Here is a 27,650-nt window from a genome sequence, read left to right as displayed (position 1 = left end):
CAGAGTGTTTTTTTATTCCAGATGAATTTTTGGAGAGTTTTTTGTAGATCTGTGAAATATTCCGTTGGTATCTTAATGTAGATTACATTGAATGTATAAGTTACTTTGGGTAGTATGGATATTTTAATGATGTTGATTCTATTAATCCATGAACATGGTATATTTTTCTATTTGTTTATGTCCTCCTCTATCTCTTTTTTGAATGTCCTGTAGTTTTCTAATTAAAGGTCTTTTACTGCATTAGATAAGTTTATTCCTAGATATCTTAATTTTTTTTTTTAGTGCAGTGGTAAATGAGCTTATCTTTTCAATTTCTCTTTCTGTGAGTTCATTATTGGTGTATAAAAAAGCCGTAGATTTCTGGGTATTAATACTGTATTCTGTCACATTGCCAAATTCATTTATTATGTCTAGTAGTTTTTTGGTGGAGTCTTTAGGTTTTTCCATGTACAGTATCATGTCATCTGCGAATAAGAACAGTTTTACCTTTTCTTTTCCAATTTGGATACCTTTCATTTCTTGTTCTTGTCTGACCGCTATGGCTAACACTTCTGAATACTTTGTCGAACAGGAGTGGTGACAGTGGGGATTCCTGTCTTTTTTTTTTTTTTAAATATGTCTTTATTGTTCAGATTATCACAGTTGTTCCTCTTCCCCTCCAAATAGCTCCCCTCCAAATAGCTCCCCTCCACCCAGTTCCGACCCCACACCATGACCTTACCCCCCCATTGTCCTCGTCCATAGGTGTTCGATTTTTGTCCAGTCTTTTTCTGCACCCCCACACCCCATTCCCCTCAAGAATTGTCAGTCCACTCCCTTTTTATGCCCCTGATTCTTTTATATTCACCAGTTTATTCTGTTCATCAGATTTTTGTTCACTTGATTTTTAGATTCACTGTTGATAGATATGTATTTGTTGTCACTTTGTTGTTCATAATTTTTATCTTTACCTTTTTCTTCTTTTTCTTCTTCTTAAAGAATACCCTTCAACATCTATACATATAAAAGCCTAAGTTACTGAATGTCCTCATGACCGAACAACCAGTTGACCGGTGACTATGATGCGCACTGACCACCAGGGGCAGGCACTCAATCCAGGAGCTGCCCCTTGGTGGCCAGTGTGCTCCAACAGCCAACCTCTCGTGGCTGGCCAATCTCCCCTGGTCCCTCCCCCTGGCTGGCCGGCCAGCCCCAATGGACCCTATCACTGGCCAGGCCGAGGGACTTGCATGAATTCGTGCAGCAGGCCTCTAGTTTCATACAATACTGGTTTGGCGGTGATGAACTCCTTTAGCTTGTTCTTAGTTGTGAAGCTCTGTATCTGACCTTCAATTCTAAATGATAGCTTTGCTGGGTAGAGTAATCTTGGTTTTATGTTCTTGCTATTCATCACTTTGAATATTTCTTGCCACTCCCTTCTGGCCTGCATAGTTTCTGTTGAGAAATCAGCTGACAGTCCTATGGGTACTCCCTTGTAGGTAACTAACTGTTTTTCTCTTGCTGCTTTTAATATTCTCACTTGGTCTTTTGCCCTTGGCATTTTAATGATGATGTGTCTTGGTGTGGACCTCTTTGTATTCCTCTTGTTTGGGGCTCTCTGTGTTTCCTGGACTTGTAAGTCTATTTCTTTCACCAGGTAGGGGAAGTTTTCTGTCATTATTTCTTCAAATAGGTTTTCAATACTTTGCTCTCTCTCTTCTTCTGGCACCCCCACAATTCGGATGTTGGTACGCTTGAAGTTATCCTCAAGGCTTCTTACACTATCTTCATATTTTTGGATTCTTTTTTCACTTCCAGTTGGGTGTTTTTTGCTTCTTCGTATTTCAAATCTTTGACTTGATTCTTGGGATCCTCTAATCTGCTGTTGGATCTCTGTATATTATTCTTTTTTTTCTTTTCTTTTTTTTATTGCTTAAAGTATTACAAAGGGTGTCCATTTTATCCCCCCGCCCTAGACAGTCCCCTAGCCTCCCCTATCCCCCAATGTCTTATGTCCACTGGTTATGCTTATATGCATGCATACAAGTCCCTTAGTTGATCTCTTACCCCCCTACCTACTGCCCCCCAACCCTCCCCGGCCTTCCTGCTGCAGTTTGCCAATCTGTTTGAGGTAGCTCTGCCTCTGTATCTATTATTGTTCAAAAGTTTATAATGGTCTCTATTATCCATGAATGAGTGAGATCATGTGGTATTTTTCCTTCATTGACTGGCTTATTTCACTTAGCATAATGCTCTCCAGTTCCATCCATGACATTGCAAATGGTAAGAGTTCCTTCCTTTTTAGAGCAGCATAGTATTCCATCGTGTAGATGTACCACAGTTTTCTAATCCATTCATCTACTGATGGGCACTTAGGCTGTTTCCAGATCTTAGCTATGGTGAATTGTGCTGCTATGAACATAGGGGTGCATATATCCTTTCTGATTGGTGTTTCTGGTTTCTTGGGATATATTCCTAGAAGTGGGATCACAGGGTCAAATGGGAGTTCCATTTTCAGTTTCTTAAGGAAACTCCATACTGTCTTCCATAGTGGCTGCACCAGTCTGCATTCCCACCAGCAGTGCACAAGTGTTCCTTTTTCTCCACATCCTCTCCAGCACTTGTCGTTTGTTGATTTGTTGATGATAGCCAGTCTGACAGGTGTGAGATGGTACCTCATTGTTGTTTTGATTTGCATCTCTCGGATGATTAGTGACTTTGAGCATGTTTTCATATGTCTCTTGGCTTTCTGAATGTCCTCTTTTGAAAGGTGTCTATTTAGGTCCTTTGCCCATTTTTTTATTGGATTGTTTATCTTCCTTTTGTTAAGTTGTATGAGTTCCCTATAAATTTTGGAGATTAGGCCCTTATCAGATATGACATTGGCAAATATGTTTTCCCACACAGTGGGTTTTCTCGTTGTTTTGTTGATGGTTTCTTTTGCTGTGCAGAAGCTTTTTATTTTGAAGTAGTCCCATTTGTTCATTTTCTCTTTAGTTTCAAGTGCCCTAGGAGCTGTATCAGTGAAGAAATTGCTTCGGCATATGTCTGAGATTTTGTTGCCTTTGGATTCTTCTAGAATTTTTATGGTTTCCTGTCGTACATTTAAGTCCTTTATCCATTTTGAGTTCATTTTTGTGTATGGTTTAAGTTGGTGGTCTAGTTTCATTTTCTTGCATATATCTGTCCAATTTTCCCAACACCATTTATTGAAGAGACTATCTTGGCTCCATTGTATGTTCTTGCCTCCTTTGTCAAATATTAATTGAGCATATTGGTTCGGGCCTGTATATTATTCTTTATTTCAATTTGTGTAAGCTTAATTTCTGCTTGGTCCTTTTTCATTTCCTTGAGGGTTTCACTAAATTTCTCAGAGATTTCTACAAGATTCTTGAGTAACCTTATAACCATGGTTTTGAACTCTATATTCAGTATTTTGCTTTCATCCATTTCTTTCATTTGTGACATGTTTCATTGTTTCCACATTCTGGTTGCTTCCCTGTGTTGATAGAGTGGCTTTCTGTGCTAAGTGTCCTCTAGGGCCCAGTGGCTCAGCCTCCACAGTCACTTGACGTGGACGCTCTTCATGCACTTTTTTGTGGGCTGTGTGCACAGTCTTTTTGTAGTTAAGCCTTGATTGCTGTTTCTATCACTGGGAGGAATTGATCTCCATACTAATTGGCTGTGAGGACCAGTTATGTCTACAATGGGTGACCTGCTGTGCTGGAAACATCATTATGGGGCAGGACTTGCTTCAGTGGGGCTTTGGTGCTCACTGAGTCTGCCCCCTGAGTGTGTCTCTTGCGGATCTGAAGAGTTGTAATCTGGTGTTTTCTCACTCTGACCACTGGGTACACTGGCTCTTGGATCTCTAAGGAAGAACAAAGTCAGCCACTGCTTGAGGCCACCCAGCAGGAGCTACAGAGAGATGTGCAGATTCCACCTCTTTGTGGTTTGGAGGTACCCAGATGAGACACAGCTGTGAAGCAATGTAGGCTGTTGACTAGCCTTAGGCCTTCTTTTGGAAACTCTGGGGTTCGTTGACCCAGCTGTAGTTTTTTAGGTTTTAGATTGCAAAGGCCAGGCCGTTCATATGCAAAAGCCTGTGCACATAGCTTTGGTGGGGTTGTAAATTGGGTGGGACCGTGTCTCAGGGAATCACTGGGTGGTGCAAATAGCAATGGTTGCCTTTGGTGCTGTCGTGGATAGGTCCTGGGGTCTCGGTGTTCAGCGGCCCCATGCAGGAACAGTGAATGCTGTGAGCACCTCTGAGAGAAAGCCACCCTCGTGTTCCAGCCCGATGCCAGACAGTCCACTTTTTCCCCATATGAGTCTGGGTCCCCATAGTCTAACTCCAAACTGGAATTCAGAGTAATCGGGAGTTTGTATCTCCCTGCCGATTGAAAAAGACCACAGTGTACCCAGTTGCCAGCACGTTTTGTGCTCCTCCGTACCTCCGCTTTTCCGCACCTCTGCACTTCCTACCAGTCTACATGTGCTTTTCTCTTTCCCTATACTTGTCGAAGTTTCAGTCAGCCAGCCTTCCTGTGGTTCTGGATGATATCTGTTTTGTCTTTTATTGTAATTTTGATGTGGTTGTGCGAGGCAGCAAGGTTAGTTGTTTACCTATGCTGCCATCTTGGTTCCTCTGGGCATTCCTGCCTTGTTCCTCATCTTAGGGGAGATGGTTTTAGTTTTTGCCCATTGAGTATGATGTTGGCTGTAGGTTTATCCTATATGGCCTTTATCATGTTGAGATATGCTCCTGGATTTCCCACTTTGATGAGAGTGTTTTGTTTTGTTTTCTATCAAAAATTGGTGTTGGATTTTGTCGAATGTTTTTTCTGCATCTTTTGATATGATTATGTGATTTTTGTCTTTCAATTTGTTTATGTGATGTATCACGTTTATGGATTTGTGAATATTGTACCAGCCTTGCATCTCTGCAATAAAATCCACTTGATCATGGTTTATGTTCTTTTTAATATATTGCTGTATGCGATTTGCTAATATTTTGTTGAAGATTTTAGCATCTGTTTTCATCAGGTATGTTGGTCCATAATTCTCTTTCTTTCTAGTGTCTTTATCTGGTTTTGGAATTAGGATAATGCTGGCCTCATAAAAAGAGTTTGGAAGTGTTTCTCTTGGATTTTCTGAAATAGTTTGAGGAGTATAGGTGTTAGTTCTTCTTTGAATGTTGGGAAAAACTCCCCTGTGAAGCTGTCTGCAGCTGGGCTTTTGTTTGGTGGGAGTTTTTTGATTACTGCTTCTATTTCATTGGTTGTTATTGGCCTATTCAGGTTTTTTGATTCTTCCTGATTCAGTTCTGGGATATTGTATTTTTTTAGTAATTTGTCTATTTCATCCACATTGTCCAGTTTTTTGGCATATAGTTGTTCATAGTGTTTTCTTACAAACCTTAGTATTTCCGTGTTGTCAGTAGTTGCTTCTCTACTTTTATTTCTGATTTTATTTATTTGGGTCCTCTCTGTTGTTTCTTGATGAATCTGGCAAATGCCTTATCAATTTTGTTTATTCCTTCAAAAAACCAGCTCTTGGTTTCATTGATTTTTTTTCATCTCTATGTTATTTATTTCTGCTCTAATTTTTATTATTTCCTTCTACTTACTCTGGGCTTGTCTTGTTGTTCTTTTTTCTAGTTGTTTAAATCAGGGGTCCTCAAACTACGGCCCGCGGGCCACATGCAAATACAAATATTGTATTTGTTCCCGTTTTGTTTTTTTACTTCAAAATAAGATATGTGCAGTGTGCATAGGAATTTGTTCATAGTTTTTTTTAAACTATAGTCCAGCCCTTCAACGGTCTTAGGGACAGTGAACTGGCCCCCTGCTTAAAAAGTTTGAGGACCCCTGGTTTAAATCATAGGGTTCAATAGTTTAGTCCTGATTTTTTTTTTTTACTATATTTGTATTGATTTCAGAGATTAAGGGAGAGTGAGAGAGAGATAGAAACATCAATGATGAGAGAGAATCATTGATTGACTGCCTCCTGCACACCCCACACTGGGGATTGAGCCCACAAACCGGGCATGTGTCCTTGACTGGAATCGAACCCGGAAACTTTCAGTCCTTAGGCCAATGCTCTTTCCTGAGCAAAACCAGCCAGGGATGATTATTCTTGGTTGTTTTTTTGTTTTGTGTTGTTTTTGAGGTATGCCTGTAGTTTTATGAACTTTCCTCTCAGGACTGCTTTTGCTGTGTCTCAGAGATTTTGGCTTGTTGTGTGTACATTTTCATTTGTTTCTAGGAAGTTTTTTTATTTCTTTCTTGATCTCGTTTGTAATTCATTCATTCTTTAATAACATGCTATTTAGCCTCCATGTCTTTGAATGTTTTGGGGTGTTGTTACTATAGTTGATTTGTAATTTCATTCCACTGTGATCTGAGAAGATGCTCGATATGATTTCAGTCTTCTTGAACTTGTAGAGACTTCTTTTGTGACCAACATATAGTCTATGTTTGTTAATGATCCTTGTGCACTTGAGAAGAATGTATATTTTGCTGTGTTGGGGTGAAATATTCTATAAATGTCAATTAAATCTATTGTGTCCTTTGGAGTCTCTGTTTCCTTGTTAAGATTTTGTCTGGAAGATCTATCCAGTGAAGTCAGAGTGGTGTTAAATTCCCCTACTATGGCTGTATTGACAACCTCTCCATTAAAGCCCTCTAGAAGTTTTTTTATATATTTAGGTGCTCCTATATTGGATGCATGTACGTTTATCAGGGTTATATCCTCTTGTTGGATTGATCCCTTTAGTATTATGTAGTGACCTTTTTTGTCTCTTTCGATGGTCTTCATTTTAAATTCTATTTTGTTGGATATGAGTTTTTCCTCTCCAGCCTTTTTTCCTTTCCATTTGCAGGGAAAAAAATTTTCCAACCCTTCACTCTCATCCTGTGTCTGTCTTTTGTTTTTAGGTGGGTCTCTTGTACACAGCATATAGTTGGGTCATGTTTTTGTATCTATTTAGCTACCCTACGCCTTTTGATGGGAACATTTAATGCATTTACAAGTAGGGTTTTTATTGATACGTACCTATTTATTATCATTTTCATTCTGTATGGCTATGTTTCTCTGTTTCTTATTTTAATTATAGCAGTCCCTTTAGTATTTCTTGTAATGCTGGCTTGATGGTGATGTAATCCTTTAGCCTTTGTCTTTTTTGTGTCTGGGACACTCCTTATTTGACTGTGTATTTTGAATGATAGCCTTGCTGGATATAGTAATCTTGGTCTCAGATCCTTGCTTTCCTTTACCTTGAGTACTTCATCCCATTCCCTTCTGGCCTGTAGAGTTTCTGATGAGAAATCAGGTATTAGCCTTATGGGAACTCCTTTGTAGGTAACAGTTTGCTTTTTTTTTTTTTAATATATTTTATTGATTTTTTACAGAGAGGATTGGAGAGGGATAGAGAGTTAGAAACATTCATCAGCTGCCTTCTGCACACCCCCTACTGGGGATGTGCCCGCAATGAAGGTACTTGCCCTTGACCGGAATCGAACCCGGGACCCCCCGCAGTCTGCAGGCCAACACTCTATCCACTGAGCCAAACCGGTCAGGGCAACAGTTTGCTTTTCTCTTGCTGCCTTTAAGATTCTCTCTTTGTCTTTAATTTTTGCCATTTTAATTATGATGTGTCTGGACGTCTGCCTCTTTGGGTTCTTCTTGGTTGTGGTTCTCTGTGCCTCCTGAACTTGTGTGACTCTTTCCTTTACCAAGTTAGGGAAGTTTCCTGCCATTATTTCTTCAAACACCTTCTCTTTGCCTCTCTGCCTATTCTGGCACACCTATTATTGTAATATTAGTAGCCTGGTGCATGAAATTCATGCACATTGAGAGGGAATTAATTAGAGGAATGTAATTTGGACTCACTTTCTAATATCAATAATATGTGAGCATGAGGCAGTCCACGTTTCTGAAATTCAATGACATGAATTTTAGCTATTACTTTGCCAAATAAATGGAATTTACAGATACCATTTAAAAGAGCATTCAGCTTAATATTAAAAACTCTGGCTACCAAGTCAGGTCTGTTTTCAACTTTTTGCCAGCATTGTAAATTGTTTGCAATATCTTTTCATTTGGGGTTGCATGTCATGGTTACGAATAAATCGGGTTTGCCATACCTTGTTACAATTGCCATAGCATCCTGATATCGCTGCTGCGTATTTCTGGGACTACCCTTAGAAGATGATGGAAGTATTATCATTTTACCAATTGGCACATTGTCATTTTCAGATCTAGATTTGAGATAATCCATCAAACCACTATATTTTTTAACTCTCAACTCAGATTGGTTTGCTTTGATGAAATTTTTCCAATTGGCCTCCATTTTTTAATACGAATCCACGGTAAACTGTTGAGTTCATTTTCCTGCATTTAAAATAGGATTAAACGTGTCCCACACAGAGAGATGAAATCCATAATACTGCATTTGTGTGACTCGTGTTCTTACATTTTGTCTAGTATTATTGTCAATTACACTGTTGTCTCTGAGTCTTAATGCAATATCTGTTCCCCAGCCTTTTTCACCATGTGGAAAAAGAATAGGATATGTCATTGCATCTAATGTAGGAAACAGGATATTGATTTGTTTCATTTTAGTGGCATTGGGATTATTGGGATCTGGTTTACAATGAATGAGCAAGTCCCTTTCAAAAGGAGGTTCTCCATCTTTGTTTCTGAATATGTCAGCAACCTCGGTTACACGGGGAGAATTATATCTACCTGGGTCTCTGTTATGATCATATTTAATTGCCATTGTTACTTCTGTGGGAGCAATACCTTTTGCTGCTGCTTCAGATTGGGCTTCCTTTTCTACCTCATGTAGCATCTTGTAGGATTTTGTTAATTCATTTATTTCATCTATGAGGTTGTTGATGTTGATCATGAGTCTTTCTGAGCAGCCCTGGTTTTCTGGCATTGCTAATCTTTTACTTGTAGCTTTGGCTGTATCCAAAATATAGAGTTGAGCAAACTTCTAAGAAACACCATCCGGAGGATGTAAAGTTCCAGTAAGATGATTAACTTGCCCGTGTATTCTAAAACAGTATGGCCCATATCCTGATGGCTATGCATTATTTGCATCCATGGAAGCAAACGCAAAAGAACTATTTATGGAACGAATATTTTCTATGAAATTTTTACTGTCAGAATCTTTGTTTGTCATTAAGCTTTTTAAATATACCGGGTAATCTGGAAAATGTATATCATTTGGACAGGCTTTCCCTTTGCTACAACATCGAGTAAATTTCCCATAGGATGAATTTCCATCAGAGAAATTTAGTGATAGGCAAAATTCACATCAAACAGTCACTCCACCACAACTGTGTTCGAGAATTGCAATGTCATGTACTCCATTTTTGCTGCCTTCTTTCAACTTCAAAGGCACAGTGGTCTTTAGACATTTCCTGTGGATAACGCCATGTTTTTTGGTATCAGAATGACGTTTTTCCAGTAGCTGGTGTTCAGATACATTCTGTCGCAGGCGCCGCCTTCTTTCAAGATACGATGCACACTGCTCTTCAGATATTTTCTGTTGATAATGCTGGCATCTTTCGGCTGCAGAGCTGTGTTTTATCAACAGTTGTTCTTTAGACATAGTCCCACCTCTCTACTCTCACGGTCTGAGATACAGTGAATGAGAGTCCTGGATGTCAGGCCGCTGAGAGCTGTCTGACCAAAGGCTGATTCTGGCTGATTCTGTGGGGGTGGGACTTCCTCCTCCCTGCTGTCAGTTTCCACAGCTGTGATGAGGAAGCTGGGGTGACAGAGGGATCCGCACCCTCCTAGCCGCCCTCTCTCTTGTTCTGCTCTGTGTCCAGTGGTCTCCTGCTCTGCCAAGTCCTCCAAACCTCCCGCTCCTCTCTCGCTCTGCTCTCGACTGGCAAGGTCCTGGGAGCCCATGGGTGTGGCTATGGCTTCACCTCCCAGGGCTGGCGGAGGTCCCAGGAGCCTGTGGGCGTGGCTTGGAGCGGCAGGCCTCGATTCTTGGGCCGGCAATGGTCCCGGGAACCCGTGGTCGCCGTCACCTCCTGGGGCGCTTAACACCTGCATATGCAAATTAACCGCCATTTTTGTCCCGTTAATTTGCATAGACACTCTGGCTTGTTGGAGTGGCTTGTGGGTGTGGCTTGAGTGTAGCAAAGGGACGGTTAATTTGCATGTTTCTCTTGTTATATAGGATTGTTGGTTTTCACATTTTCCCACAGCTCCCTTAAGCTGTCCTCATGTTTTTTAATTTTTTTTCTGATCGAATATTTTCAAATCTGTATTCTAATTCACTGATTCTATCATTAGCTTCCCCTAATCTGCTGTGTATTCCTTCCAGTGTGTTCTTTATTTGTGTTATGTCATTCTTTATCTCAGACTGTTGTTTTTCCATAGTCACTAGGTGTACCAGTTAATAATGTGGATTTTTTTCAATAGATGGAGTTACACATATGGTGATATATATGCAATTTGATATGTATGCTATTTTGTTGTATTGACAGCAAGCTTCAAATCTTCATATGTCAAATTTTCTGAAGGTGTTAACATTCTAGATATTTTTACGCTTAAAAATTTTGAATTTCGTGCCAAAAAAAGAGCATTTGCGCAAAGTTTTAATTCATTGTTTTGAAGAAAAAGTTATTGTATATTTCGGGAAGCTTATGGTGAACATGCTCCATATCAAGATACTTGTGAACTCTGGTTTAAACACTTTAAAAGTGATGATTTCTATGTGAAAGACAAAACATGTCCAGGTCAATCGAAAAGGTTTGAAGACCAACAATTACAAGCATTATTGGATGAAGATGCATGTCAAACTCAAAAACAACTTGCAGAAAGATTAAATGTTGCTCAGCAAACAATTTCCAATCTTTTACAAGCAATGGGAAAGATTTTAAAGGAAGGAAAATGGGTGCCACATCAACTGAACGAAAGATAAATGGAAAACCGAAAAGTCATCAGTAAAATGTTGCTTCAACAGCACGAAAGAAAGTCTTTTCTGCATCGAATTGTGACTGGCAATGAAAAGTGGATTTATTTTGGAAAGCCCAAATGCACAAAATCAGGGTTGATCCAGGTCAACCATCAACATCGACTGCAAGGCCAAATCGCTTTGGAAAGAAGACAATGCTCTGTGTTTGTTGGGATCAGGAAGGTGTGGTGTATTATGAGCTTCTAAAACCAGGTGAAACTGTTAATACTGATCGCTACTGACAACAAATAATCAATTTGAACCACGCTTTGATCGTGAACTAACCAGAATGTGCCAGAAGACACGGAAAAGTAATTTTGCTTCATGATAACGCACCATCACACACTTCAAAACCAGTTAAAGACAGGTTAAAAGATTTTACCTGGGAAGTATTAACCCACCCGCCCTATTCACCAGACGTTGCTTCTTCAGATTACCACTTGTTCCAATCAATGGCATACACACTTTCTGAGCAGCACTTCAAAACATATGAAGAAGTGGAAAATTGGGTCTCTGAATGGTTTGCCTCAAAACAAGAAAAGTTCTATTGGGACAGTATCCACAAATTACCTGAAAGATGGGGGAAATGTATAGCTAGTGATGGACATTACTTTGTGTAAAGCACTTTTGATGTTTCTTTTTTAATTATCCTGTTTTCTTTGATTACAAAATCTGCCATTTTTATCCGGAACACCTAGTACTATATCTTTTTGCATGCTGTTGAGCATTTTTACCATCATTACTCTGAACTCTGTTTCAGATAAATTTTTTTTAATTTATTTTTTATTTTTTATTTATTTTTATTTATTAAAGTATTACAGAGTATTACACATGTCTCCTCCCCCCCCCCCTTTGACATTCCCTTGGCTTCCCCCACCCCCCAGTGTCTTGTGTCCATTAGTTATTCTCATATGCGTGCATATAAGTCCTTCAGTTGATCTTCCACCCCCCCCCCAACCATCCCCAGGGTTCCCACTGTAGTTTGACAGTCTGCTCAATGCTGCTCTGCCTCTGTATCCATTTTTGTTCAACAGTCTATAATGGTCCTTATGCATAAATGAGTGAGTTCATGTGCTATTTTTCTCAGCTTCCCAGGGGCCGTCTCAGTCTCACAGGGTCCATCTCAGCCTTACAGGGGCCGTCCCAGCCGTACAGGGGCCGTCTCAGCCTCACAGGGGCTGTCTCAGTCTCACAGGGGCCGCCTCAACCTCACAGGGGCCGCCTCAACCTCACCAGGGCCGTCTCAACCTCACTGGGGCCGTCTCGACCTCACCGGTGCCGTCTCAACTTCACCGGGGCCGATTCAACCTCACCGGGGCCGATTCAACCTCACCGGGGCCTTCTCAGCCTCACCGGGGCCATCCCAGCCTCACAGGGGCCGTCTCAACCTCACAGGAGCTGTTTCAACCTCTCCGGGGCTGTTGCACTGTCACCGGGGCTGTCTCAACCTCACCGGGGCCGTCTTGACCTCACCGGTGCCATCTCGACTTCACTGGTGCCGTCTCAACCTAACCGGGGCCGTCTCAACCTCACTGGGGCCGTCTCAGCCTCACCAGGCCCGTTTCAGCCTCACCGGGGCCCCCAGCCTCACCAGGGCCGTCTCAGCCTCATGGGGGCCATCCCAGCCCCACAGGGGCCATCCTAGCCCCCAGGGGCCGTCTCGGCCCTTTGGGGACCGCCTCGGCCTCACGGGGCCCGTCTAAGCAACATGAAGTTTGGCATTCTGTCCTTTGTTGGGCGGCTCCTTGCTGGACAAAATCTCCAGGCGTTCCTGGTGGCTGAATATCTGGTATGCTTGCTTGGATTTCGTTTTCTACCAAGTGCACAGACTGCCTGTCTGCTGTCTCCCAGTGTCCCATGTGAGACTGGATCTGGTGGACCTGCCTGTGCATTTGCTGGTACAGCGGTTCCACGTCACCGGCCCAGCCGGCTCTGGCTCCGGCTTCCTCCGAACGTGATTTTGCTTCTTGAGTGTGCCCCTTATGTATGCAAGGAGTTGAAATCTCATTCTGCTGGGATGGGCTGCAAGAGCGCCGGTGGTTCTCTTTGTGCCACTAACACAGCTTGGGTGGGGATATAAATTGAGTAGGGCGGGGCCCCTGGGAATCACCATGGTGGAGCAAGGGGCAATGGCGTCTCTGCGACTCCTCGCCTCTCCCCTACTCTGCGTCTCACGTCCCCGAGTGCTGGCGAGTAGCTCCGTGAGACAGGCACTCTCACTCTCTGGCCATTGCAAAGTTGTCCCGCCTCTCCCCGTAGGGGTCTGGGACCTCAGTATCCCGCCCCAACCATGCTCAGTGGATTTGAGAGTCTGCATCCCCTTCTGATTGAGAAAAACCGCGCATCCAGTTGCAGCCAGCCTGGCGAGAAACTCTGCACCTCTGTTCTTGGCGAATCACCAGGGCAGGGCCAAGGGCAATGGCGTCTCTGCGACTCCTTGCCTCTCTGCGACTCAGCGTCTCGCGTCCCCTAGTGCTGACAAGCAGCTCCGCGAGACAGCCACTCTCGCTCTCCGGCCAGTTGCAAGGCCATCCTGCCTCTCCCCGTAGGGGTCTGGGACCTCAATATCCCTCCCCAACCACGCTCAGTGGATTTGATAGTCCGTATCCCTTTCTGATTGAATAAAACCACGCATCCAGTTGCAGCCCGCCTGGCACGCAACGCTGTACCTCCATTCTTGGAGCCTCTGCACAACCTACTCAGTCTCAATGCTCTTCTTTCTTTCCTTCCAGTTGTAGAGCTTCCACTGGGCCAGCTTTCCCATGGTTCTGAATGATAACTGTTTGTTTTATAGTTGGTAGTCTCAATGTTGTTGTGGGAGGCTGCACGCACAGGTCTGTACCTTATGCCGCCATGTTGGTTCTCATCAGATAAATTTCTTGTCTCTGCTTCATATATCTGTTCTTCTGGAGAATTCTTTGGTTCTTTCATTTGGGCGTTGTCTGTCTCCTCATTTTGGCTTCCTGTTTGGGTGTGTAAGTATCTATTAGGTAGATCCTCTACATTTCTCAATCTCTAGTGCAGGACAGTTTTAAAGGCTGTTTCTGACTAGTTATATCAGGCATAGACTCAGTGTTTCCAGCGACAGTCTCTGCCTACAGTCTGATAGGATTCTGACTTGTGCCCCCCCATTCCCCCAGGCAATTGTTCTCAGGTGTGGTGAGAGTTTTTTCAACTGTGTGAGGCAGTTGCTTCTGCCTGGAGGCTAATTGTTATTTTTAATCTCTTAAGTGGCCTCGGGGCACTGTATTTTCCAATAGGGTGTGTCAACTGTCTTCTCCCCAGGGAAGGCAAATGTCTATGTGGGAAAGATGTCATCCCCAGGGTGAGGGAATGACTCAGCCCCGGAAACTTGGGGTGTCTGCCTTCTGAGCTCTTTCCCCTAGTCCACAGTCCTGGCTTCTGTTCTCACAGCTCTATCTACTTCACCCTCCTGCTGGTGCACAAGATAGGTGTCTCCACAGTGAATTTTGTTTGTTGGTCCTTTAAGAGGGTTCCTGAATTTTCAACTTTTACTCCCTGGCAGACAGCACCCCACTGCTTTTCACAGCCAGCTGGATTCCCTCCTCAGTTTTAGTGCTCTCTGCTGGGGATTAGATCCCAGAGTTCTCAGTGGCAATCTCCCACAGCTGAGATATGTCTCTGGTTGCCTGGCCAGCCCTTTCGCACCTCTGCCCCTCCTACCAGTCCCTAGGCGGTGTCCACTTTCGGTCCTCAGGTATCAGGGTTCTCTCCTGTGAGTTTTCCGTTGATTATTCAGGAAATTTTTCTGTATTTTACTTGTAATACCAGCTTGATCCTGGGAGCATGTCTGTGTAGCATCCACTGACTCTGCAGCCATTTTAATCCTCTTTTGAGCTTTAGATAACCCTTTTGTCTTTTAGGATTACTATTGGGTGTCCAGTATGAATTAACTGTGATAATTTGGAAAAATTGTAGATTGTCTTTCAGGATTTTATTTGAAGCCTTCAATTTTTTTTTCAGCAGGAATAAGTTGGTTTAAAATTCTTTAAATATGTGCTCCACCCTCTGAAATGCCTGTTTGATTTGGCTGTAGTTTTTAAAAATGACATTATTTTTCAAACTTTATAATTTATCTAAATTAAACTGAAGAAATGTTCTTTAACAACTTAATGGAATCACAGTGCATGAATACACTGTTATGGGTTGGCTCAATGAGATAGACCACTGACTCAGAATTGAAATTTAAGAGCCTTTTATTAAGCTGGCCAGCTGACCACAGCGCCTATCTCCCCCTCTGGGAGATTCGGAGCATGTGGCAGAGATCAAGGGTGCAGTATGATCTTTATATAGCAAAGCAGTGTTAAAAATCAATTACAAAGCATTCCATTAAAAGTTCATAAAGAGTTCACAAGAACAAAGGGGGTAAACAGAGTCACACCTGGCTGGAGCATATCATAATTCATTGTTTTTCTAAGACAATCTAACAATTTTTCTTCCACTGTTACCCTGACACAATCCTGCTTCCACGGTTACCCTGACACAATCCTTGAACACAATCCTCCCTCGTACATCCCCCTCCCTTCGAGCACATTCAATTTCTTATGTCTCATTTCCTCCCCTCAGCACATTCTGTAACATTCTGTAACCCTTTCATGGCTCCGTCCCCTACCCTGTAACATTCCCTACTGGTCTTATGCCCGAATCAAATCTTTGATTCAGTGCCCTCCTCTACGATATGAAATTCAGGAGGCATTTGGCAATGTAGGGGTCGAGCCACCAGGGAAGAGTCCGGCATTTGATGGTGAAGAATTGGCTCGGCCGCTGACATAGAGTCTTAGTTCCCATGTCTTTCTCCTTCCCATTGGTCAGTTCACCAGGTGAGAGGCATGAGGAGGACGGGGTTACAATTTCCAGTGCCTCTTTCCTGCGACTTTGATGGCGGTTGGAGTGCTCAGCACCACCTGGTAGGGTCCATCCCATCTAGGTTCCAGGCTGCTAGGGTCGTGGCGCTGCACCCAGACGAGATCACCCAGAGAGAAGGCAGGCTGTGTTGGACTGGATCTCAGCACGTCTTCCTCCCGTATGGCTTTCATCACCCGTTGTGCTGACATGGCGCTGCTCTGCAAAGCCTGTAAGGACTTAAGCAAATTTTGGGTAGACAGCCGGGCAATTTTTTCCTCCCTTAGGCGGGGAAGAAGAGGTGGCGGCCTGCCAAACATAATTTCAAAAGGGGTGAGTCCTTTTATATACGGAGTACACCTAGCTCTGAGGAGGGCAAAAGGAAGGAGACTTACCCAGTTTTCGCCAGTCTCTAATTTTAACTTAGTTAATGTTTTCTTTAAGATCCGATTTATCCCCTCTACCTGTCCAGAACTCTGTGGTCTATAAACACAATGCAATTTCCAAGTAACTTTCAGGGCCTTAACTATGGATTGTAACTTTGGCGATAAACGCCGGGCCATCATCGGACCCCATATATAGTGGTAAGCTAAACCGGGGGACAATTTTAGTGAGGAGTTTTCTAACTACCACCTGTGCTGTCTCTGCCTTGGTTGGGTATGCCTCAGGCCAGCCAGAGAAGGTATCAATGAAAACCAGCAGGTACTTAGACCCTCCTTGTCCTCCTGGTATCTCGGTGAAGTCCACTTCCCAGTGTTCTCCAGGGTTCTGACCTCGGAATCGCTGTCCCGGCCGGCGACAACAGGGAGCCCTTGATTCACCCGGGCACACACTTGGCACCCTCTAGCCAAGTCTTGGGATATTTTCTGGAGCCCTGGGATGTAAAATTCTCTTTCTAGTAGTTCTGATAGCTTTGTTCCCCCCAGGTGGGTGCTCTAGTGGGCCTGGGAAGCGATGGTCCGCCCCAGGGCTTCTGGCACTATAGGCCTCCCGTCTGGCAGAATTAGCCATCCAGCCTCTCCTTCCCGGGCCCTTAGTTTCTCAGCTAGCCACTGCTCCTCTGGCAGATGAGTAGGCTTCTCTGGGAGCCTTCGTGCTGGCAGGGCTACGAGAACTTCTAGGGGCCCTACTGATCTTTTAGCCACTTCCTTGGCCTCCTGTAAGGGCAGTGTGAGGAGATATATCCTTGCAGTCCCTGGGTAGGTCTGGCAGGACGAGTGCCAGGGCGCTCACCAGGGCTTTTTAGATCTCTCCTGGCTCCTCCTCATGTCACTACTGCCGCCCCGCATACTGCATACCGGGTACCTTCCTCTACGAAGCTGCTCCCGTCGGTGTAGAGGGTCTCATCCGGATTCTGCAGGGGCTGGTCTACAAGGTCCTCATGGAGGGAAGTGAGGGTAGTCAGTGTCTCCTCGCAGTCATGCAAAGGGGCCTTCTGCCTTCTCGTCAGGGAGGAGTGTGGCCGGGTTCAAGGCAGCTGTTTTCAGGAAGCTAAAATGTTTACTCTTTTTCCCTTTCCCCACCAGAGGGCCTGAGTGAGTGCTATGAGTTCCACAAGGAAGTCCACCTTTTGGCCCCCCACTGTCAGGGTCATTCTGGGCTCCTGGGGGCCAGCTGAGCCCCGACAACCCCAATCCACCTCCTCCACCAGCATGGGAGGGAGTCGGTTCCCCTGCACGTTCAGGGCACTCCCTTTTCCAATGTCCTTCCTTTCTGCAAAATGCACATTGATTTTTCCCAAGCCTGGGTTGGACTCCTTTTCTTCCGCAAGGCTTTTCTTTGCCCTTGTTGTCTCTCCGGCCCCTTGGGCCTCCCTCCTCGCTCAGGGCCAGGAGGACCTTGGCCATCCGGGTGTTTGAACCTGCCATCGGGTCCTTCCGATTGTCAAAAACCTTCTGGGCCACCTCAACCAACTTAGAGATTGATTTCCCCTCAAAGCCTTCTAACTTCTGTCATTTTTTCTAATATTTGGGGCCGACTGGGAAATAAATGCAACATTGATAGCCCTCCGACTTTCCGGGGCATCAGGATTAGGCCCCTGGACTGTCTCTGTCACCTTAGAGAGGTTTGTGGGTCTCCAAGCAGCAGCTCGGATGCCCTCTAATAGAGTCTGGCGATACCGATCGAGAGCCTTCTTTCCCCTGTCACTATAGGGGTTCCAGTTGGGTTGCTTGGAGGGAAACACAGCCTTTAATCTGTACTAAAGGAGCTTTATTTCCTTACAGGGTCTTACATGTCACAGGACCTCACAGGGTTTGTAATTCCTGTAACAGAGGGCTAGTATTCATCACTTTATTAACCCCCTCTGTTCTAGACAGGCCTTCCCCAGTTTCCTACAGTTGAGGTTTTGTGCCACCCCTGGCATGGGCATGGTCACACAGGCCTGTAAGACAGCATACAGGTTGCTAACTGTCAACTGTCTCTCAATAGAGACCAAAATTTAATGGGTATTCTTTGCCCACCTGGGCAACTGCCCTCTCGGCAGCTAGACACCTTTTACCTTTTGGGTTCATCCTACATAGTCTTCTTTCAGGACAGTTTACATATAGGCTAATTCTTCTTTCTAGCCATAAATACAGTTTGTCCAATTTCCTTAAAATGTATTCTGGCACAGGAGAAAGTTGTTTTGCTGTGCATAGGTAGCTTAACCCCTATACAACTGGGCTCGGACCTCTGCCTAGCAAATTGCAGTCTATAAGTTCAATATGCAGCCTCCGGTCCTCCTAACCCAACGAGGTTTCGGCTAGTCTCTGAGTCAGACTTCTCCTCTCTTGGAGAATTTCAAAGTCCTGATGGCTCCCAGGTCCAGGGAGAGTGCCCTTTTCTTAACTCTGTTTATTAGTTACAGGGCCCTGCTTTCCTTGTCTTCCCACCAGTCCCCTTTATGGCAGAGCAGCGACCAGGCCTCTTTGAAGGGAGTGTGCTGGAAGGGGATATCAGCCCCTCCTCTTCCAGCAGCAACAGGTACTAAACCCTTTCAGTACATTTGCAAGCAGGGAGCTTTTACTAGCTCTATCTGCAGTTTTCATAGATCTCAGGCTTGCTACTCTATTTCTGGGGCTGTAGGAAGGCTAGTACCAGTCACTGGTTTATGGCTTAACTGCTGTAGCCTGCAAGCCAAAGGCCTAAGTACTTTCTCGCTGCTGCTGCTGCTTCTCTTTTTTTAGGGCCACTGCAGGCAGCTCAGGCATCCAGCCTCCCTTCTTTGATCATTCATTCCCAATCTGGTCTGGAGCTGGGGAATAGCGCCTTTATCTGCCTTTCATCACCAGAGGGCTGTTTGTCTGGCCCCAGATCTATAGAGGGCCGGCCTGCCAAGTGGCAACATAGGAACTGCAGGACTGGCGGATGTCGCAAGGTCCTGCAGGTTCTCCCCCTCTCTCCCTGAAGGACCAGGGGAGCCTTTCCCTTCTGGGGCCCGGCCAAAAGAATTGTCTGTCTCTGTCCCAATTTTCCCCTTGGGAGGGATGCCCTTATCTACCGGGGTTTCTTGGACAATATGTCAACCCAAACCTGAATATAAGGAATTTGGTTAGGATGCCCTGGGTGGCCGTATATGACATAATGGACCCGGTAGGCAGCGGTCAGATCAAAAGACCCTGCATTCGGCCACCCCTCCTGGAAAGTGGGCCACTCCCATTCACAGAATCGCTGTAAATCAAAAGCATTAACATTATAACTTTTAAATCTACCCCAGAACTTCAGTTTAATACAGTAAATTACAACCCAGGTAAGAGCAACTGATAGACAGAAATCTTTATTAACTAAGTAGGCTGATTCCCCTTTAACAGTGAGCAAAAGACTCTGAGAAAAAATAATTCTCGCAGCTGCAAGAGGCTTTGAAGACTATTAAAGGGGCCAGACCATACGTTCAGCCAAGCGTATCAACATAAAGCAGAATAAATCAAAGTAGCTTTTACTTTATACAGACCAGTAATGATTTACACTTTCTTAGTAGATCAGCCCAGGGTGGAGCTGTATCTAGTCCTTCTTCTCTGTAGTAATTTGGCTAGTCCCACACAAACAAACTTTTTCCCAACCCCATGATGATCGGTGGTGAGAGACAGACAAGGGAGGGGGTGACCTGTTTTCACAGATCCTCAGTCAGATGCCCGCCTGGCCGCGTCCCTTGGGAGCTTAGATTCGCCTTAGCTAAGGTGCACCCGTATAAACCCCGGGCCTGGTCACCTCCACATGGGGGTGAGTCACCGTTATGCCATATGACGAATCGCGGAACCGCAGGTTGGGGCCCACTCGGACTCCGTAACCGAAGTCGTGGAGCCACATAAAGGAGAGGAGAGGGCAGGCCCCCTCCCTCCACACTCACACACTTTCACCAGACATTCACTCAGAGTTTAAACAATCCACCCAATTCCTAACAATTTCCCCATTCCTGAGGGAGCTCTATAGCTTGCCGGGAGGTGATCAAGCTCCCCTTCCACTCCCCCGGAGTGGGCCTGACTGATAGGGGGTCGACAAAGATGACTGACCCTGACCCATTTGACAAAGACAAAGACAACAAAGAACAAAGACAAAATAAATCAGCCAAATGCAACCTAAGGTTTCCCGGAACCTGCAGCTCGGTCCTTGAAGTCCTGAAAATTTTCAAAAAACATTGCAGCAGGGTGTACACAGAAGCAGACAACTTTTTGACAATAAACACCAAGACAAACAAATACCAGACAGACAAACCCAGTGCAGCCTACAGCCACACGAACCAGGGACCCCGGCCACCGTCGTGGCCGCGGGTCAGGACCAGGAGTACCGCTGCGTCCAGCCCTCCGTATAGGTCCTTCCGTGGGACGTCCCAATTCCTGTTTAACGACCGGTCCTTACCTCTCTCGAGAGTCCAGGTGGCTCAGTTTCCAAATTGAAAGTTTTTGGGTGGACTGGAGGCCTCCTTGATAGTCGTTCTCCACAGGTGTGGGGTATCTCGCTGAGTGCCCGGCAACAAGTGGGGGAGAGCCTCCTGCCTTGAATAGGGGGTCCCTCTCACCCCTGCCGGGGGAGAGCCTCCTGCCCTAAACAAGGGGTCCCTCTCACCCCTGCCGGGGGAGAGCCTCCTGCCCTGAATAGGGGGTCCCTCTCCTCCCTGCCGGGTATCTCGCTGCGGGCCTCCAAATGTTATGGGTTGGCTCAACGAGATAGACCACTGACTCAGAATTGAAATTTAAGAGCCTTTTATTAAGCTGGCCAGCTGACCACAGCGCCTATCTCCTCCTCTGGGAGATTCGGAGCATGTGGCAGAGATCAAGGGTGCAGTATGATCTTTATATAGCAAAGCAGTGTTAAAAATCAATTACAAAGCATTCCATTAAAAGTTCATAAAGAGTTCACAAGAACAAAGGGGGTAAACAGAGTCACACCTGGCTGGAGCATATCATAATTCATTGTTTTTCTAAGACAATCTAACAATTTTTCTTCCACTGTTACCCTGACACAATCCTGCTTCCACGGTTACCCTGACACAATCCTTGAACACAATCCTCCCTCGTACATCCCCCTCCCTTCGAGCACATTCAATTTCTTATGTCTCATTTCCTCCCCTCAGCACATTCTGTAACATTCTGTAACCCTTTCATGGCTCCGTCCCCTACCCTGTAACATACACAACGTCAGAACCTAGTTCATTATATGAAGTGGTGACGTTTTATGTTCTATTATGCCAATTACAATAATTTTCTTGCTCTCAGTTATAGTTTTCTGTTCTTATTGAAAAAATTGTGGGGTGTGTTGTAGAAGGTTTTGACATGAGAGAGTTTTTCTAATGATACTGGAAACAGGGCCTTTTGCCTTTATTCCATCAAGAAAAATAAAACACTGAACTTGTGAAATGAAAAAGTGGTTGAAATGCCCCTGTTCATGTTATAATGTATTAAACTATATTTATTTAGTAATAGTTTGATTAGAAAAATGAATTTTTTTCTTTTATTTTTATTAAATTTTTTGAGGTAAGATTGGTCAACATGAACATATAAGTTTCAGTTGTGGGTTTCTATGTTGAAAAGTGAATTTTAAAATTACAGCCTTATTCTCTTTTAAAAACTCCTTACCAGATAAGAGTGCATGTGTAAGTCTTGTTTTCAGTACAACATGAATACTTTTATTTCTGTCATTGACCTGCAATCTGAAAATTACCTAACAAACTGCAGCTGGGTCAGAGAGACCCAGAACTTCCAAAAGAAGTGAATTTTAAAATTTCAGCACTTACACATGCACTCTTAACTGGTAAGGTGTTTTTAAAATTCACTTTTTATTTCTTTACTCAGTAAGAAAACTCACTAAAAGATGTTGGAAAAATAGTTTGCTGAGCCTTGGCTGAAATAACCATAATATAAGACTACCCTGTATTATATAATTTGTTGTCCTAGGTTTCTGATATAGTTTCTTTCCCCTTTAAAAATAAATTATATATTTTTCTTATTATATGTGAGCTACGGAGAATGCAAGCAAAATATATATAAAAAATCATCAATGAGTCCTCTTATAGGTACTGATGTTAACACTTTTGGGGGTATTGCTTTGTAGATACATTTGTGTGTGTTTTTTTGTTTGTTGTTTTTATTATTATTATTATTTTTTAAATTAAATCTTTATTGGTCAGATTATTACAGTTGTTCCTCTTTTTTCCTCCCATAGCTCCCCCTCCACTCGGTTCCCACCCCACCCTCTGCCCTTACCTCCCCCCCACTGTCCTCATCCGTAAGTGTACAATTTTTGTCCAGTCTCTTCCCGAACCCCCCACACCCTTTTCCCCCCTGAGAATAGTCAGTCCACTCCCTTTCTATGCCCCTGATTCTATTATGTTAACCAGTTTATTCTGCTCATCAGATTATTTATTCACTTGATTTTTAGATTCACTTGTTGATAGATGTGTATTTGTTGTTCATAATTTGTATCTTTACCTTTTCTTCTTCTTCCTCTTCTTAAAGGATACCTTTCAGCATTTCATATAATACTGGTTTAGTGGTGATGAACTCCTTTAGCTTTTTCTTATCTGTGAAGCTCTTTATCTGACCTTCTATTCTGAATGATAGTTTTGCTGGATAAAGTAATCTTGGTTGCAGGTTCTTGCTATTCATCACTTTGAATATTTCTTGCCACTCCCTTCTGGCCTGCAAAGTTTCTGTTGAGAAATCAGCTGACAGTCGTATGAGTACTCCCTTGTAGGTAACTGACTGTTTCTCTCTTGCTGCTTTAAGATTCTCTCTGTCTTTTGCTCTTGGCATTTTAATTATGATGTGTCTTGGTGTAGTCCTGTTTGGATTCCTTTTGTTTGGGATTCTCTGCGCTTCCTGGACTTGTAAGTCTATTTCTTTCACCAGGTAGGGGAAGTTTTCTGTCATTATTTCTTCAAATAGGTTTTCAATATCTTGATCTCTCTCGTCTTCTGGCACCATCATAATTCGGATGTTGGTACGCTTGAAGTCCCAGAGGCTCCTTACGCTATCTTCATATTTTTGGATTCGTTTTTCTTTTTGTTTTTCCAGTTGGGTGTTTTTTGCTTCTTCGTATTTAACCTCTTTGATTTGACCTTGCAATCATCTAGTCTTCTGTTGGAACTCTGTATAATGTTCTTGATTTCAGTCAGTGTATGCTTAATTTCTAGTTGGTCCTTTTTCATAACCTTGAGGGTCTCACTAGATTTCTTGAGGGTCTCACTAAATTTATTGGTGGTTTCTAGAAAATTCTTGAAAAACCTTATAAGTGTGGTTTTGAACTCTATATCCAGTAGTTTGCTTTCCTCCATTTCTTGTCATTTGTGACCTGTTTCTTTGTCTCTGCATATTTTATGCTTCCCTGTGTTGATAGAGTGGCTTTCTGTGCTAGGTGTCCTCTAGGGCCCAGTGGCTCAGCCTCCTCAATTACCTGAGGTGGACACTCTTGGTGCACCCCCTTGTTGGCTTTGTGCACAGTCTTGTTGTAGTTAAGCCTTGATTGTTGTAGGTATCACTGGGAGGAACTGACCTTCAGGCCAATTGGCTGTGAGAATCAGCTGTGACTGCAGTGGGAGATCTTCTGTGCTAGAGACACCCTTCTGGAGCAAGACTTGCTTCAGTGGGGCTTTGGTGCTCACTGAGTCTGCCCACTGAGTGTGTCCCTTATGGATCTGAGGAGTTGTAATCTGGATGGTCACACTCTGACCACTGGGTACACTGGCTCTTGGATCTCTACGGAGGTGCTAATTTAGCCTCTGCTTGAGGCTACCCAGCAGGAGCTATGGAGAGATCTGCAGATTCCTCTTCTTTGTTTGCGGTTTGGAGGTTCCCAGATTAAGCCCAGCTGTGAAGCAGTGCAAGCTGCTGTGGGGCCTTGGGCCTTCTTTTGGAAGTTCTGGGTCTCTCTGACCCAGCTGCAGTTTGTTAGGTAATTTTCAGATTGCAAAGGGCCAGGCCCTTTCATATGCAAAAGCCTCTACACACAGCTTGGGTGGGGCGGGGTCTCAGAGGATCAACAGGGAAGAGCATGCAGCTATGGCTGCTCCCCAGTCCTACCCTATGCGGCCTCGCGTCTTAGTGTCCCAGTAATCGCTGAAAGCACCTCTGAGAGAAAGCCACCCTTGAGTTCCACCCGATGCCAGACAGTCCAGTTTCTCCCTGTATGAGTCTGGATCCCCAGAGACTCGCCAGGAACTGGAGTTCAGAGCAGTCGGGAGCCTGAGACTCCCTCCCAATCGAAAAAGACAATGGAGTCCTCAGTTGCCAGCCTTTCCATGTGCGCCTCCGTATCTCTGCACTTTACATCCGCACCTCCTCTGAGTCTCAGTGTGCTTTCTCTTCCCTTCTGGTTGTAGAATTTCCACTCAGCCAGCCTTCCTGTGGTTCTGGATGATGTCTGTTTTGTCTTTTAGTTGCATTTTTGAAGTAGTTGTACGAGGCAGCAATTTCCGGTGTTTATCTATGCCGCCATCTTGGTTTTTGTAGGTACATTTGTATGCATGTGTAAACTCTTATACATATTACATTATTTTCCTCGTTAAAATAACTTTAACTCTGCTTTTTTAACTTCCTGTGTGTCTGTGTGACTACATATATTTCTAAATGGCTATTGTTTATATGTATTCACTGTAATTTCTTTACAAGTTTTTACATTGTTGATCATATAAGCTGTTTAACATTTTTTTCCTATTAAAACAGCATGGGAATAAAGTATCCTTATAGCAAAATACTTTGTTCAAAAAATATTTGTTGAGTACCTAATGTATGTCAGCCACTGTATTTGGTATTTGGTTATAACAGTGACCACAAAACCCAAAGTTACTGATCACATGGAATTTAAATTCTAGCAGGAGAGCAGATATTATCAAATATAACCACATTGCTGTACATGTCGTTTATAACTGAAATGAATACTCTGTAAGAAAGGAATACTGTTCTGCAAAAAAAAAAAAATACAGCGAAGGATCCTGACTAGAGTTAGGGAAGCCCTCATTGAGAAAGTGCTGCTTGATCTGGCAATTAACTAGTTGTAAGAGGTTTTGGGTGGTGTGGATTGGCATTTTAGAGAGAAAGATTATTCCAAACAGAGTGAATGTTATTGTACAAAGGCCTTGTTGCAGAGAAATTATATCATACCTAAGAAACTTAAAGCCAGTGTGGTATGGACACTAAAAGTAGTGGTGTAAGATAAGGCTAGAGTTGTAGTCAGGGACCTGGTTAAGCAGAGCCTCATAAATCATGTTATGGACTTCATTCTAAGAGGGAAAGGATACCTTCAAAGGGTTTTAAGTTGGGAGTAATATTTGATTGTACAGTGAACTAATTGTACAGGGAACAGAGTGGATGCAGGGAGATCAGATAGGAGGTTGATGTAACGGGTTAGGTAAGAAATGATTGCTTGGATTAGGTTGGTGGAGGAAATAGAAGTAGAGAAACTCAAGAAATTTTTAGAAAATAAAATTTTTTAAACTTGGAACATTCTGAAGTATTTTTTAAAGCATAAGTTTTCAGAGATGGAATTCTCAAAACAAAGAATTATTTTTAAAATCTTATGGTAGATATCGAATTGCTTTCTAGAAAGATTGTTTCAGTATACTCTCCCATTAACTGTGTATTGGAATGCTCATTTCCATATCTTCCTACCAATAATGATCATTAACTTTTCTATTTTTTAATTTTTTACTTTTTAATACCTTTTCGAGAAATTGAGTAATTACTTCAAATTTTAATATGGGTTTTTTTTTTTAACCAACTGTAATAATATAGTAGCTTTGGAATACAGTAGTCCCCCTTATCTATAGTTTTGCTTTCTGTGGTTTCAGTTACTGGAGGTCAACCATGGTGCAAAATATTAAATGGGAATTCCAGAAAAAAAATAATTCATAAGTTTTAAATCGTGCAACATTCTTAGTAGTGTGATGAAGCCTTGCACCCTTCCACCCTAGATTTGAATCATCCTTTTGTCCAGCGTATCTGCATTGTATATGCTATCTACCCATTTAGTTGTCTTGGTTATCAGATCAACTGTGTGGTATTGCAGTGCTTGTGTTCAGGTAACACTTATTTAACTTAATAATAGCCTCAAAGCCATTCACATAACTTTTATTACAGTATATTGTTATAATTGTTCTATTATTGTTGTCAGTAATATATTAAATGTTAATATATTAAATATTATCATATATATATATATATATATATATATATATATATGAAATTACATAGTATATTTAGGGTTTGATACTATCCACAGTTTCAGGCATCCACTGGGTGTCATGGAATATATCCCCTGTTGATAAGGGAGGACTACTTTATATTTTGGCTTTAGAAAGTGTGGTTTTGATTCTTAATATTGTACCTTTAAAAGCTGAAACTAAAACAAAGGGTTTAATGGGAATGTTTCCTCGGGAACATGGTGAAAAGAAATGTAAGGTAGACTTAAGGTAGATCAAGCATTAGTGTAATAACCCACCCTCTGCCAAGACACCTACCTTCCTAAACATTATATTGTAACACTGTTGTATCATTAGTTTGGGCTTAGGGCTTCAAACCATTTTAAGTAAATGTACTGATAAAAACCCCAAAAGTATATAACGATTTTGACCACAAAGATGGAAATGTTTAAATTTTATATAATGTGTTAATAGTTAATTAGTAAGAAATAAATGTATAGTGCATGTCCCCCTCACCCCCAGTTAGGAACTTTTTGGCATTATAAGGATAACTATAGCTGAAAGTAGGAAATTAAGAGAAATGAATAGCTTTTTCAAAGCAAGTGAAAGTTTCTTTTTTTCCAAAATAGTTTGAGTTTGAAAGATATTGACCTTAGATTCAGTATACAAGTTATGTTTGTAATCTTTTTATATTTTTCTCATTAGGGACATAATTCTACATTATTGAAATATAGTTATATTTGAAATAACATGGTACTCACTGCTTTGTTTTCTCTCAACAGTTAAAAGATGTTGATACTCGGAAAATCATAAAAGCAATGCTTTCTTATGTGTGGCCCAAAGACAGGCCAGATCTACGAGCTAGGGTTGCCATTTCCCTGGGATTTTTGGGTTGCGCAAAGGTAAGAGAAATTATGTGTTGATCATTGTTATAAGAAATGCTATGATATTTTCTAGTATTGAAACTTGGGCTGACTTGAGGCACTTTTGGGGGAGTATTGTCAACTTTTAGGATCCTATCATAACTGTTGTATGCAATCAGCAGAAATTATATGGTAATGTCTGATTTATCTGTGGATCAGACTTAGAACAGCCTCAACTTAATGGAATTCATTCCTGATCTCCAATACAAGATCATTTATTGGAGTAAAACTTAAGGAAATTTTATAAAAGAAACTCCTCAGTGTCTTGTTGGCTTTTATTTAATACATA

The 27,650-nt window shown here is 42.8% G+C and overlaps 1 protein-coding gene across 2 annotated transcripts in view; it reads left to right on the top strand.

Annotated features, from left to right (window-relative positions):
* The window catches only part of ABCB7 (ATP binding cassette subfamily B member 7), a 202,958-nt gene that overhangs the window by 71,008 nt on the left and 104,300 nt on the right, over nucleotides 1-27,650 (top strand). For both annotated transcript variants that reach the window (XM_036304439.1, XM_036304440.1), the window contains exon 3: nucleotides 27,221-27,340. In XM_036304439.1, coding sequence (XP_036160332.1) covers nucleotides 27,221-27,340 — 120 coding nt within the window. The remainder of the gene's footprint in view (nucleotides 1-27,220; nucleotides 27,341-27,650) is intronic.

The sequence above is a fragment of the Myotis myotis genome, unplaced genomic scaffold (genome assembly GCF_014108235.1).
Source record: "Myotis myotis isolate mMyoMyo1 unplaced genomic scaffold, mMyoMyo1.p scaffold_m19_p_4, whole genome shotgun sequence".
In the NCBI taxonomy this organism is placed as follows: Eukaryota; Metazoa; Chordata; class Mammalia; order Chiroptera; family Vespertilionidae; genus Myotis; species Myotis myotis.
This window is presented reverse-complemented; position numbering and strand designations above follow the sequence as displayed.